This window comes from Lepidochelys kempii, chromosome 2 (genome assembly GCF_965140265.1).
Source record: "Lepidochelys kempii isolate rLepKem1 chromosome 2, rLepKem1.hap2, whole genome shotgun sequence".
NCBI classification, from domain to species: Eukaryota; Metazoa; Chordata; order Testudines; family Cheloniidae; genus Lepidochelys; species Lepidochelys kempii.
The window spans coordinates 267,870,553-267,884,633 of record NC_133257.1 but is presented as its reverse complement, the minus strand read 5'-3'; the positions used below and the strand labels follow the sequence as shown (position 1 = coordinate 267,884,633).

General features: G+C 53.2%; 1 protein-coding gene across 1 annotated transcript in view; it reads right to left on the bottom strand.

Moving 5' to 3' along the window:
- The window catches only part of LOC140906197 (uncharacterized), a 28,925-nt gene that overhangs the window by 9,226 nt on the left and 5,618 nt on the right, over nucleotides 1-14,081 (bottom strand). The window contains 11 exon segments of the mRNA XM_073329689.1: nucleotides 2,066-2,185; nucleotides 2,613-2,726; nucleotides 3,934-4,047; nucleotides 4,722-4,848; nucleotides 5,399-5,800; nucleotides 8,112-8,560; nucleotides 8,595-9,110; nucleotides 10,929-10,954; nucleotides 12,024-12,822; nucleotides 12,825-13,256; nucleotides 13,853-13,966. Of these exon segments, the coding sequence (XP_073185790.1) occupies nucleotides 2,066-2,185; nucleotides 2,613-2,726; nucleotides 3,934-4,047; nucleotides 4,722-4,848; nucleotides 5,399-5,800; nucleotides 8,112-8,560; nucleotides 8,595-9,110; nucleotides 10,929-10,954; nucleotides 12,024-12,822; nucleotides 12,825-13,256; nucleotides 13,853-13,966 (3,213 nt within the window).

Genomic DNA, 14,081 nt, shown 5'->3' with positions numbered 1-14,081 from the left:
GCCTTTCAGTCACGCTTTAAGCGGCGTGACGACCCTCCGTCACGTGGTGATCAGACAGTGGAGCGCTAATAAAGGTTTCTGGCTTGGGAAAAGATTGTTTGTGCCAATTTTCCACTCTAAGCATATTATTAAGATCTCAGCTGAACAGGCACCTGGCTGGCACGCAGGAGATGTGGGTTTCGTTTCCAGCTCTGTCACATCCACCTTGGCCAAGGCATTCGTCTCTCTGAGACTCAGTTCCTCATCTGTACAATGGGGTTTTCTCTGTCTGGTCTGTGGAGCTTGTGAGCTCTCATGGCAGGGCTGTCTCTCGCTACGTGGCGTGCAGAGCCCAGCACAATCTCAGTTAAAGAGTCTAGGTGCTACCAAAACCCAAAGGAGCGCTCATCACTGGAAACACCCAGCCAGACACTCAGCTATGAAAACCAAACAAACCCAAAGTCGTACTTTCACAGCTGAGCACGTTAACCAGTTGCAGGCTAAAGCCAAAACATCCCAGATGGGTGCCTACTCCTAGCTAGGAGCAGCCGTCTCCCAAGGTTTGGGCACACATGGAGTTGAACAGGTGCCGGGGGAATGTACCATGAGACTCCAAGGTCTCTGGCCAACGGCAGAGGTATTTGAAACAGGGGTTATTCTGGGTGGCAGACGCGGAAATGAAAAAGCATTTAATCGCTTCCCAACAGCTATAATCACTGAGGCTCTAACCACCTGCGCACACGCAACCCTCCCTGGGACTAAACAACGGGGGAAGTTCCCCACTAGGCCTCACGCAGGCGCTCTGCGCAGGGATCAGCTCCGGGCCATCTCGGATAGCGCATAGGAGAGGAAGGCAGCATCTAAGTTCCCTCTAAGCTGCACAGCCGCGCAGCTGCCTACTAAACCCGGACAGGGGCTCAGGGCTGTGGCGGGGAGAGGCGCCCCTCCCTGCCAGCCCCAGCGCAGACCTGCCCCAGACTTGCCGCCGCCAGGGGAGAGGAGCCCCTCCCCCGGCCTGGCCCAGGCCCACCGGAGCTGCCAGGGAGAGGAGCCCTTCCCTCGGCCCAGCTCAGCTCTGCCAGAGCGAGGTGCCTTTCCCGCAGCCCCGAGCTGCTGTGGTGAAAGAGGGCTGCGGGGGAGAAGGGGGTCCTCTCTCCCCACCACAGCCCCAGGATAGCATGCACCCCAAGGGACCACTGTGATCATCTAGACCCGCCCACAAATAAACCCTAGAGCAGATTGTTTTTTGAAAAACATCCCATCTTGATTTAAAAGTGGTCAGTGCTGGAGAACCCACCACAACCCCTGGTAAAACATTCCCATGGTTAACGACCCTCACTGTTAGAAACTGCACCTTGTTGCCAGTCTGAACTTGTCTAGTTTCAGTTTCCAGCCATTGGGTTGTGTTAGACCTGCTGTCTCTGCTAGCCTGGATATTGGCTCCCCATGGAGGTACTTGCAGACTGTCATCAACTCACCCCTGCACCTCCTCTTTGTCAAGCTAAACCCACTGAGCTCCTTGAGTCGGTCACTGTACTAGGTCCGGCTCCACCAGCAAACCCTCTCGTAGCATCTTTTCGCCAGGAATGCGGATACCTACTCCCCAAATGAAATGAGCTATGCCAGCAAAGAGACTTTTTGCTGGGATAACTGTGTCTACACTGGGGCTTTTGATAGCACAGGTGTGTGTGTGTGTGAGAGATTTTTCACACTTCTCACCAACACAGCTATGCCTGCCGAACATTCAGGTGTAGACCCAGCCTGATGCCACTTCAGCCACAGCCAGCTGAAGACTCTGTGAAAGGCCGTGTGGACGAAGGAAGGAAGAGGGAAGCTGCCCAGATCTAGACCGATCAGGAAGCTTCTGCAGGAATCACTTGGAGGGAGATTCTTTGGCCATCTTTATACACGAGATCAGACGACACGATCACACTAGTCCCTTCCGGCCTTAAAAATCTATGAACTGGTGTCTGCCACGAAGACAGGACAAACCTTCCCAACTGCAGGAGCGCTCCCAAGCGGCAGCTGGACTGCTGATTTTTGCGCTTTAGCCCCTGGTTTTGGCTTCTTTTAAGCCATTGCTCACCTGGGCCAGGGCCAGTGAGGATTTCTCTTTCGGCCAGCTCCCATGAATCCCGGACACAGGGCTCTTCCTCTTGCTTAATCCAGGATAAAAAGTCCTGGGCAGAAATCAGAGCGTCTGCACCTGAGGGAGAAAATGAAAACACGCTGCTTTCTAATATCCACAGAACACTCTGCTCTCAAGTGGATGGCCGGACTCTGCGTTGGGGGGAGCCAGAAGGGATGCAGACAGGTGCACGAGGCCATTCAAACCTGTCCTGTGCCCTGGAGGTCAGACCGCTCACAAAAAGGAGGGATTAGAATCAGAAGAAGCTGGCATCTAGGATGAAATGGAGGCCTCCCCTCCTTCCCCCCCCGCCTCCAAAATCAGAGGCTGCTAAATTTGGGCCTCAAGTGACTTGCCCAAGGTCATACAAGTCAGTGGCAGGACAAGACCCATGAAATGGATGAGCAAAGCTACAGAACCAGCAGAGTTCTGAGAGGAAGCTGTGCTCAATTTCCTGCTCTCTCACACACTCACTATTTGCAAGTTGTTTGCATCGATTAGTCACCTGCACAGGGATCCGCGGGGATGCCTCTCTCCTCCGAGAACTGCTGCTCCCCGACAAAAGGCCCCTCCTCTTGTTTGATCCGGGACAGAATGTCGGGCGTTGACATCAGAGATTCTGTTCAAGGGATAGAGAATTAGAAGAGGTTCGTGTATCGGCCATTGAACCCTTCGCACCCATCTCAAAGCAATGCCGTTTCCGCACTCCAGAGGGGGCATGTTCTGAATCGACACGAACGTGTTAGCAAGGCTCTTGGCTGAGGGGTGAATACGGTACACAGCATATCATCGTGCTATGCATGGACGTGACATCACTGGACCTGCTGAGGTGCTTTAGAAATAATAATTCATTAAGCTCCGAAATCTCTCTGTGAGGTAATTAAGTACTAAGCATTGATCACTTCCACAGGTGGGGAAACTGAGGCACAGAGCAGCTATGCCTACACTTTCCAATAGGGACCTAACTTTAAACTAACTCATTATCCAGGTGCTGAGCATCCAGAACTTAATTTGAAATCAATGGGAGCTCCAGGTGATCAGCATCTCTAAAAATCACACACGCGGGGTCTCAAGTTGGGCACTAAAAAAATGGGGACCCCCAAAATCAGAGGCCACTTTTGAAAATCTGAGCTTAAGTGACTTGCCCAATATCCCAAAGCAAGTCAGTGACAAAATTAGGAACAGAACCCAGGAGTCCTCACTCTAAGCCTCAATGCTCACCAGCTAGAAATCACTGCTTTCCCAGTACGGAAGAGCTCACATAGCGGGTCGAACCAATGGTCCATCTAGCCCAGCATCCTGCTTCCAACAGGGGCCAGTACCAGAGCTTCAGGGGCAGTGAACAGAACAAGGCAATCAAGGAATGATCCACCTGTCTTCCACTCTCAACTTCTGAGAGCCAGAAGTTTAGGGACACCCAGATCATAAGTTGCGTCCCTGACCCTCCTGGCTAATGGCCATTGACAGACCTATTCTCCATGAACGTATCCAGCTCTTTTTTGAACCCAGTTATACTTTTGGCCTTCAAAACTTCCCCTGGCGAAGTGAAGCAGCAGTTAAGCCTTAAGAGAAGTGGTTTAGAGCCCACGGTACAGCCATCACCAGAGATAAGGAGCGAGCAGTGAGAGGCTGAGGAGTGTAGCCAAGTAAAAGGGTACACCAACGGGAAGGTGTCCTGAATGGTTAAAAGACCAAAAAGAGCCGAAGAAGTCAGGACTGGAGGAAAACCATGAGCAACACGAACAGGCCTCGAACGGGACACAGACACATCAGCTGCAATTCGCATTCCACTCCCTGTCTCTGAGTGCTTGAATCTCATTCCTCACCTGTGCAGGGCTCTGGAGGGATTTCTCTCTCCTTTAAGTTCTGCTGATCTTGGACACGTGGCTCTTCCCCTCGTTCAATCCGGGGCTCGGGGTCCGCTTTGGAACGGGTACGGTCTGTTCACAGAAAAGATACCAGTGGAACCCAATGTTTCATTTTACAGCGTGCGATTGTTAGAGACCTTTCATTTATTTAAAGCCAACCCCATTTCATCACTGGAGGGGACGGGGGGAACTTTGCAGCAAAAGCTATGGACAAAGACCCTGTGGGAAGGTAAAGCATTCAGGGGAAGGTGGGCTGTGCTCTAAATTCGAAGATCTCCGTATGGAGAGGAGCTCACAAAGTACAGATGGTAAACCACTCACCTATTCATAAAACTACAGCAGCTCAAACCAGTCCAAGGCAGGGAAAGCAACACCCGCCTGTACGTCTACTCACCTGGCTCCGCATTAACAAAGCGGATTTTTCACTAGTGCCATGCAGAGCCATGCTGAACATGCACAAGTAAAGATCAGTATTGGGGCAATTTTAGCCCTGATGTCAGCAAGCACGACTCCAGAGATGATAAACCCTGGAGACGGATGGATTGGACCCATGACAGGGCAGGGGAGTCTCTCCCATTAAATGGGAGGGAGTGTGGATTGGAGGTCTAATTGCTAACCTTCGGGAGAGTCTAGCCACTGCCCTGGCTGAAATGAAAAGGCCTTGCGCTCTGCCTGGAGCTGGGGCTGTCTCCGGCACATCACAGATCACACACACCGTCCGGTAAGCAATGAAAACGCATGTTTACCCAGCGAGCTCAAAGATTCATAGTTCTCCTTCACGAGGTTATTGTACAGCTCCTTCTGCCAGTCTTCCAAATTCTTCCACTCCTCCGCAGAGAAATAGACAGCCACGTCGACAAACGTCACCGGCATCTGCAATCACAAGCGTGTGGGAGGTCAGTAGAACTGGCCTGCGTTAGGCAGGAGGTCAGACCAGACAATCGCAATGGGCCCTAAAAATCTACCTGTGTAAGCTGGGAGTCTCAGTCCAACGCCCAGGGAACAGTGTCCATATAACCAAAGTCAGCATCCCTTTTGGTGCCAGTTGACACCTTTGTTGGCAGTCTCAACAAACAGGCCAAAGACCAAATGGGCCATGGAGGCTGAACTGCTCTAGTTCAATGGTTCTTCCAGGAGAGGGTTGCGGTGAGACAGCGGAGGGAAGCTCGGAGCGCTGCCCGCTCCTCTCAGACACAGGAAGACTTCGGTCTCCAGTGCCACCAAGCCAACACCTTCCCCCAACATCAAACAAAGATTCACAGGAAAGAAAGCGGAGTTACACTGACCCACTGTATTATCCAGCATTACTGCTCCTCCTCATTCCAAGCAATTCCACAGCAGTAAACACAAGGACCTACACATCATGGAGATATTACAGAACATTTCAGCACATGCTTCTCAGCACTAGCTGCGGTATCGTTACCTTGGGGACCTCCCCTTTAGTGCCTGGGGGGAGTCTCAGGACCCAGAAGTTCCTGTTCTTCAGCAGGTTCTCCACGTTCTCCAGCCTCCTCTGCAGCAGCCCATATTCCTGGATCAGAGTTCCCAGCACGGCCCACTTACTCTCCAGCTGGTTATTGAACTCCATTGCTGTTTTTTCACAGTCTATTAATTTCTTCTCGGCCGTCCCAGATCTCCCCTCCAGGCTCAGCAGGCGTGTGGCCAGCAGATCGATCTTCCGCTCCATGGCCTGCACTGTGGCCACCACAGTCCAGAGAGAGGCCTCTGCCGTGTGCAGCTGTGCTTCTCTCATGTGAGCGCGCTCGGGGACAAGGGGCGGCTGCAAAGGCAGCAGATGTTGCGCCTCGACGTTCCATTCCTGAATCTGTTTGCAGGGAGAGAAATCAACAACGGCTGAAGTCGTGTTTATTCAGTGGCAAAACGCTAAAGGATCAGGGAGGATGCAGATCAGGATCCAAACATCCCAGTGTTTATCTGAACCTCACTGGCTGGGATTTGGCCTGGATCTCTCAGGAACTCAAGCTCTCGTCTGTGAATTCCAGTGCATCCTGTTGCCAGCCAATCTAGAAATGCAAGGCCATACTTCCCCACTTCACTACTTGGGCTTCCAACCCCAACTGGAAAGAAAGTACAAAGACTGGCAAATATTCACTGGCCAAAAGGAAAAGAGGCAAACTAGGTCAGTTCTTATTGTAGTGAATTCCTCCTCCCACAACAACATTCTAACCTGCAGAGGAATGTCCAGCCAGGCCAGGCCAGCCCAGGGAAGCCTGGGGAGAAGAGAACGTGATAGATGAGAAGCACGGCCCAGGGAGGAAGGGAGCACGTGCAGGGGACGCAACAGAAATTAGCTTCAGTCACAACAAACAAAACACACAGCACTTGAGTGGCATCCAGACAAAACATCTCCCTGATGTTACACTGAGCACAGGACAGTGCGCGGGTGACAGTTATTTCAGTGGAGCCTATCTAGGTATTTATACCATGTTCATCAGTGGGATAGCTGGAATAGTCATTTGCTCCCACTAACACCAGTTAGGACCTGATCCAAAGCCCACTGAAACCAATGGGAGTCTTTCCACTCATGGTTATCACAGCAGGAGTTAGGAAGCCTAACCGAGGATCAAGGCTCCGTAGTGGTAGATGCTGCACAGAAAAATGACAGAGACTTTGCTCCAGAAAGCTCACAATCTACAGGTCAGAGACAGGACACAACAGATGACTAATCAAATGAGGAGGGTGCAGGTTGGGAGGATGAGGGCAACACAGAGCAAAAGAATTTAGCAGAAAAGTAGAAGCCATAGTCTATGGACTCTACCTGGCTTTGGGCAGACCTTTCAGGGCCAGCAGGAATGAACGGCCAATTTTCCATCATGGCAAATGGTGAAGAGGGAGGTGCCCCACGGATCTGCACTAGGATCAGTGACTAAGATATTTACTAATTGGGAAGAAGGGGGCAAAGGTCTGACGATGGCAAAAGTAATTCAAGTTAGTCAGGACTAAAGAAGGCTCAAGAGAGACATTTCCAGCCTAGGCGGATGGACAGCACAAGGGCAGATGAAATTCCTTGTTGACAGACACAATGTAACCCACTCTGGAGGATGTATTTTGAGCTTCCCGGGCACGCTGTGTGAAATCCAAACTTCAGTCTACCAAATCAACATGTAGCTGTGATCAGAAAAAGCAAAGACAATGTCAGATGCACGAGGAGCAGGACAGAAAACTATACTGAGCAGATTATTGTTCTAGTGGGCTGGGAATTTTTCAACAAACTTTTTCCCTGACTAGAAAATGCTGATTTGTCTAACCTGAAATTTTTCACAGAAATGGATCCGTTTTGAGGAAACTTTTGTCAGGAAGGTTTCCCGAGTCTAGGATGGAATTGCTGGTCAAAACCAGAGAGCATCTCACCCCAATGGTTAGAACAGGGATTTGAACAGAGGTCTCTGACATCCCATTACTGGGCTATTGGCTATTCTAGAGGGAATCTCTCATTCATGTTTTTTCACAGAAAATTTCAAAAGGTCCCGGTTTCCTTCTGATGCAGAATGAAAATAAATTTTGAAACCTCAAATTTTTTTTTGCAAAATTGAATTTGTGTTTTCCGCCAGCTCTAGTTTTTACACCATCATACAACTCAATGGGACGCCCTTGGCTGGACTCCTGGGGTCAGTTCTGGTCACTCTTTCTCAGAGAAAATAAGCAGAGTAGAAGAGGATTAGAGATGGACAACAAACAATTAGAGGCCTGAAAAAGACTTCCTTAGAGATTGAAAAGCTTGGGGATGCTTAGTATAGACAGAGCAGGAGACGATACAGGTCTACAGAATACCGAATGGTCTAGAAACAGTCCGTCAGGAACTCCTCTTCACCTTCTCTCGGAGCATAAGAACAAGGGGGCGGTCAATTAAAGTGAAAAGTAAATTACTTTAAGCAAACAAAATTGTGTTAGTCGGTGGAACTCACTGCCACAACGTATGTTTGAAGCCAAGAGCTCAGCGAGGATGAAGGCAGGCCTGGACATTCCCATGAATCATAAAAGCCTCCCAAGAAGGACTCATGCTTCAGGGAATGAGCCAACTGGGCAAGAGTCTGGAGTGCTGTTGATTCCCCAGCTCAGCTGAAAACAACTTTCCTGCCCCAGTGAAGCCCAGGTGTCCCTTTCCCAGTCCTGACCTGCGGCTGCACCATCCGGCCCAGGAGTCCCCACCTAGCCTGAATCCAAAGGTTCAAATCCCGGCAGGGGCAAGGCAGTCCCCTCACGCCCGCTGTTCCGCGTGGACAATCAGGCGGCCAGGGCACTTCCAACCCGAAAGGCCTCACCCCACCGCCCCTGCTCAGACCGACCCACGCTGCTGGGGCCCTCCGCGGATGTCCTGCCCCCCCGAGGGGGCTGCCTCTCGGCGGGGCGCTTTGGGGCCGCCCAGGAGGGCCGGGACGAGGGGAAATAACCCTCTCAGACAGCCCTCGGCGGGCGATGCGGCGGGGGGCGACTCGCAGCCCCCCCCCCCCGGGCCGGCCCGTGCTGCCAGGAGCCGCGAGCCGCCCCCAACCCGCGCGCTGCGGCCGGGAGCCCCCGGGCGGGCTCGGCGGCACGAGCCGGGCCGGTCCCCCCCCGCGCCCGGCTCAGCCCGCGGGCCGCGCCCGGCGCTCCCTTACCTGGGCGGGGGCCCACTCGGCCATGGCCCCGCGCTGGCTGGCTGGGGGGGGAAGCGGCCGGGCCGGGGCTCGCTAGGGGCGTGGGCCGGGTCCCGCGGCCATGCTGGGGAGGGAGCGGCCCGAGTGCAGCCTGGGAGGGAGCCGCCGCCGCCGCCGCCGCCTCGTTGGTCCTGCGAAGAGCGCGGGCGGCCGGCGCGCCAGGGGCGGCGAGCTCCGAGCAGTGCCGCCTACCGGGCGCGGGCGCAGCGAGCTCCGAGCTCGCCGCCGGGCCCGCTCCATGCGCGGGAGCCGGGGCGCAGGGGCTTGTCCTGTATCCGCCGGGGCGAGGGGCCGGCAGGGGCCGTGCCGGGCCAGCGCCCTGCGGGGGCTCCGGCCGCCGCCCCGGCCTCAGCCAGCGCCGCCCTCCCGGGATCGGCCCCGCCGCCCGGCTCCCTGCCCCGCGGCCGGCGCCCCCGCCTTTAGCCGCAGCCCGGGCTGCTCTCCCGCCGTCCTCGGCACTCCCCCTCGCCCCTGGGGCTGCAGGGAAACGCCCGGAGAAAGGAAAGAAATATAGCCACGAATGACTGACGTGTGGGGGCCCAGCCTTGATCCCGCGCCGCTCAGTGCTCGAGGGCAGGCAGCTCTTCGCGGGATCGGAGCCCCCGGGCTGGCCCATGTCAGCCGGCGTGGGCTGGGGGGCTATAAAATTGGGCTCTGGGACCCCCTCCCCCAGCCCTCGCCCAGGTGACTACACTGCCCTTTCACAGCCTCGCCAGCCCCTTGTATTGCAGCGTAGACATACCTTTGGAGAGCCAGCATCAACCCTTTCTTCAAACGCAGCTGCGCGACCATGAGGGCACTGGTCCGGGGATTCTAGCAATCCCCAGCTCCTGCTACAAAGGGTCTGGACTGAGTCTCTGACCCCTCTGTCACCTCTTCTATTTCACTGGTGCAGCCCTAAGCCACCATAGCAGAGTGGGGGATGCTGCCCATTCTCACAGCGGAGCTGTCAGAGGAAAGCAGGAGCAGTCAAATCACCAGCCACAGGTGCTAGGATACCCTGAGGTTGAGGATGGTATAAATCCCTAGCCAGAAGAGAGAGACGTGCCTCAGTTTCCTGCTCTGTGCAGAACAGTGGTGCGTAGCTAGTGGCCCTGAGTCAACACTCTCTCACAGGCTATGCTGGTGCAGTTCACGCAGTGGAGTCACACTGGTGTGACAGAGAGACCCAGGGCCAGCATTTGCAGCAGAAGAAAGTCTCCGTTCCATGAAAATGGTGGGAGGGGGAATCCTGGCTTTTCCACTGACTTACTTAGGCCAGTCACAGCATCTCCATGCTTCAGTTTCCCATCTGTAAAATGATAATGACACTGAGCCACCTACCTTCCAGGAGTGATGCAAGGATGAATTAGCTTAGCATCTGTACAGTGCTTTAAATATGTGAAGAGCTATATGAAAGCTGATGACCTGATCCCCTTCTCTTCTACCAGTGTCAGTCAGGGGTAATGCCACTGGCCTAAGACCCACAAGATAAGAACCAAATCCTCACTAGAAGTGTCAGTGTGCTCAGCCCTCCAGGGATGGATCGTTTTACTACTTAGTTGCTCTAGAGCAGTGGCTCTCAATCTTTCCAGACTACTGTATCCCGTTCAGAAGTCTGATTTCGCCTTGTGTACCCCAAGTTTCACCTCACTTAAACTACTTGCTTACAAAATCAGACAAAAAACAAAAACAAAAGTGTCACAGCACATTACTGAAAAATTGCCGACTTTCTTATTTTTACCATATAATTATAAAATAAACTAGAATATAAATATTGTACTTACATTTCAGTGTATAGCATATAGAGCAGTATAAACAAGCCATTGTCTGTATGAAGTTTTAGTTTGTCCTGACTTCACTAGTGCTTTTTATGTAACCTGTTGTAAAACCAGGCAAATCTTTGTTAGTGGAGAGCACCTCCACTAACAAACTGACAGGTTTCAGAGTAACAGCCGTGTTAGTCTGTATTCGCAAAAAGAAAAGGAGTACTTGTGGCACCTTAGAGACTAACCAATTTATTTGAGCATGAGCTTTCGTGAGCTACAGCTCACTTCATCGGATGCATCCGATGAAGTGAGCTGTAGCTCACGAAAGCTCATGCTCAAATAAATTGGTTAGTCTCTAAGGTGCCACAAGTACTCCTTTTCTTTCCACTAACAAACTAACCCTCACAGCAGGCCAGGAACTAATCCTCATTTTAACCACTGGGAAACAGAGAGAGCGAGAGAGAAGTGATTTGCCCAAAGTCACAAAGGGAACGAGTCCGCACTAGGACAGGAATTCCCTGCCCCCAGTCCTGTGCTCTGACCTCACCTATCAAAGCGGAGTAGGGCCCCTCACTACTCAGATACAGCAAAGGAAAAATAATCATGACAGAACTTGAGAACCAAGAGCACCATCTAGAGGCTGCAGACCCAAACGCTGGAACAGAACTGCTTTGCCCAAAATAATTTTTATTAAGGTGAAAGAACATTATTAGAAAACTATTTTTTAAACACATACATACACGTAACGTTATCATTCTAGATCACACACATACTGTGCACGTTAAACCATATGGTAACAACACACCACTTTTTAAACCAGAGATAAAGGAAGATACTGTTTTTACAAAGAGATGACCAGAACTGCTGGCCCCGGAGCAGGGAGCGTGTTTTCCAGCAGTCACATTAGTAGGAACAGCAGAATCCCAGAGTTTGTAGGGATGGGGCTTTTACCTGCCAAGATCTGCACTCAGGCTGTATTGCAGGAGAAACCCCAAAATTACTTGCAAATTACATCATTTTGCCAGTTACACCCATTTGCTAACCATTGACTGCTGGCATCTTCTTATTTCTCACAAGCAACTCATGGGATCACCAGGCCTTGAACATACAACTTACACTGCCATTTACTCATTCATTTGGCCCCACTCATTCTGTCAGTGCCTCAATTTCTCTTCCCTTCAGCGTGTCTTCCTCATGCCCCACAGCTGTTTCCCTCACACCACTGTATGGTTATCTTTAGGGATGTGGCTTTCATGCTATGGCCCCCAATTCTAACCTCAGATACTGGGGGTGCAACTATAAACATAAAGCAACAGGAGTTGTTTTCTTGTATCAAAAAAGCAGACTGGCAGCCCACATTCCCTTGGCTGATACTTGCCCTGCACAAACAGCCTGTGGGTAAGATTGCTCTTGCTTTTAGGTTTAAAAACGCGGCCGTGCTCCCTCACACCCACGCAGCTTCGTCAGGCCACATGGCTGTGACAGGCGGGAGCGCACACAGGTTCTCGTGGGCTGTGCAATTTCCCCTGGGGCGTAGCGACAGACAGGTGCTTGGGGCTTGCCCATTTCCTGTTGCGTTACCGTGTTGCTGTTCTCAATGTCTATTCACCGGGCTGCCATCAGCACCAGGGTTTATTCTCACCCCACAGTGCCCATCTTCAATACCTGCCTGGAGCTGGGCGCAGCCTGCGGGTGACCCAGCTCAGTGCCATGAACCCTGGCGTGATCCTTCAGGGACTCCTTGCAGCGGAAGCTCCTCCCGCACTCCCCGCACTGGTAGGGGCGCTCCCCAGTGTGGATGCGCTGGTGCTTCAGGAGGTGATGTTTCTGGATGAAACTCTTCCCGCAAGCAGAGCACTGGAAGGGCCACTCCCCAGTGTGGATACGCCCGTGGTTCTGGAGGTGCTCCTTGCGGCTGTAGCTTTTGCCGCACTGGGTGCATTTGTAGGGCCGCTCCCCGGTGTGGACCAGCTGGTGCCGGACCAGGTAGGACTGGCAGATGAAGTGGATACCGCACTGGGAGCACTGGGAGGGCCGCTCCTGGGCGTGGCTCCGCTGGTGGACGGCGAGGCTTTTCTTCGGGCCGAAGCTCTTGCCGCACTGGAGGCGGGAGTAGGGCTGCTCGCCGGTGTGAACTCGGTAATGCACAGCCAGCTTGGAGGGCTCGGCGAAGCGCTTGGCACACTGGGCGCAGGGCCGCTCCCCCGAGTGGATGCGGGAGTGGTAGTTGAGCCGCGACCGGTGGATGAAGCTCTTGTTGCACTGGCCACACGGGTAGGGGCGCTCCCCGGTGTGGGTGCGCTGGTGCACCGTCAGGTTGAAGTACCTGCGGAAGCTCTTCCCGCACTGGCTGCAGATGAAGGGCCGCTCCTCCGTGTGGGTCCTCTGGTGCTGGGTGTAGTGCTCCTTGCGGCCAAAGCTCTTGGCGCACTGGGCGCAGGGCGCTCGCCCGTGTGGGTGCGGCGGTGGCTGCTGAGTTTGGACTGCTGTGCAAAGGTCTTGCCGCACTGGGCGCAGGCGTAGGGCCGCTCCCCGGTGTGGGTGCGCTGGTGGGACAGCAGGGTGTCTTTCCGGGTGAAGCTCTTGCCACACTGCAGGCAATGAAAGGGCCTCTCTGTGGGCGGGCTGAGTTGGGGGACAGCAGTGCCCTGGGGCTCAGCGATTTCATTCCAGCCGCCCCTGCATTCCTTGGGCTGCCCCAGGTCGTTCCTCAGCTGCATCACCGGGCCAGGCAGACTCTCACAGGGTGCTCCCCGCTCAGGAGTCTGCACCTCGCTCTCTCTGGATGTCCCCAGTTGCACCCCATGTGGCTCTGGGCTGTCGTGGCCTTCCCTGACAGTCCCCTCCTCCATTTTGATCACAAGCCCATCACCTGCTGCAACAAAATAGAATGTTTTTTTCCCCCCCATTTCATCTACTTGGGGCATAAGAAACCACTTGGGAATGTAGTCGCTTAATACATGTGATCATGTCCCCTGTGTTGGGCATAGCAAATACAAGAGCTTCCTAATTCCCGACAGCTGTACCAATGCCGCCATGACCTGCTGGCCCTAACCCCAACGTGTGCTGAATTGCCCAAACAGCCAGATTCACGGGGCAGCTGATACACTACAGTAACCGTTTCAATTTTCCCCTTCTCCAGGCCCGAGCCCAGCACTGACCTATAACCCCACATGGATCAGGGGCTAAGGCACAGGGCTGACATTTTGGAGTGGAAGAGACCCCAGTCTTCTGATCACTGACTCTGCGTGACCTCGGGCAAGTCGCTTTTGTGCTTCAGTCTCCCAGTCTGTAAAACAGGAACAATGGCATTTCCCCTTCTTTTCCAAGTCCCTATGGATAAAAAAAGTGCTGTGGAAGTGCTAAATATTTCCATCCCCTCCTGCTCGGTGTGATACCCACAAGAGATTTGCTGGACTCTCTCATTTAACTTCTCTCCCAGTTTACAGAGGCTGTTACTCTAGAACTCACACATGCTGGGATCTGCAGGGATTTCTCGGTCTTCCAATTGTTGCTGATCTCTGCTGCACGACCCCTCCTCTAGTTTAACCTGAGATAAAACGTCAGGTGTCGGAACTGGAGAGTCTGTTCACATAAACAGAGTTATTTTATTGCTGTAACACCTAGCAGCCCAGTCACAGCCCAAGCCCCCATCCTGCTAGGTTCTGTGCAAACACAGATTTGTATAGACTTTACTCAT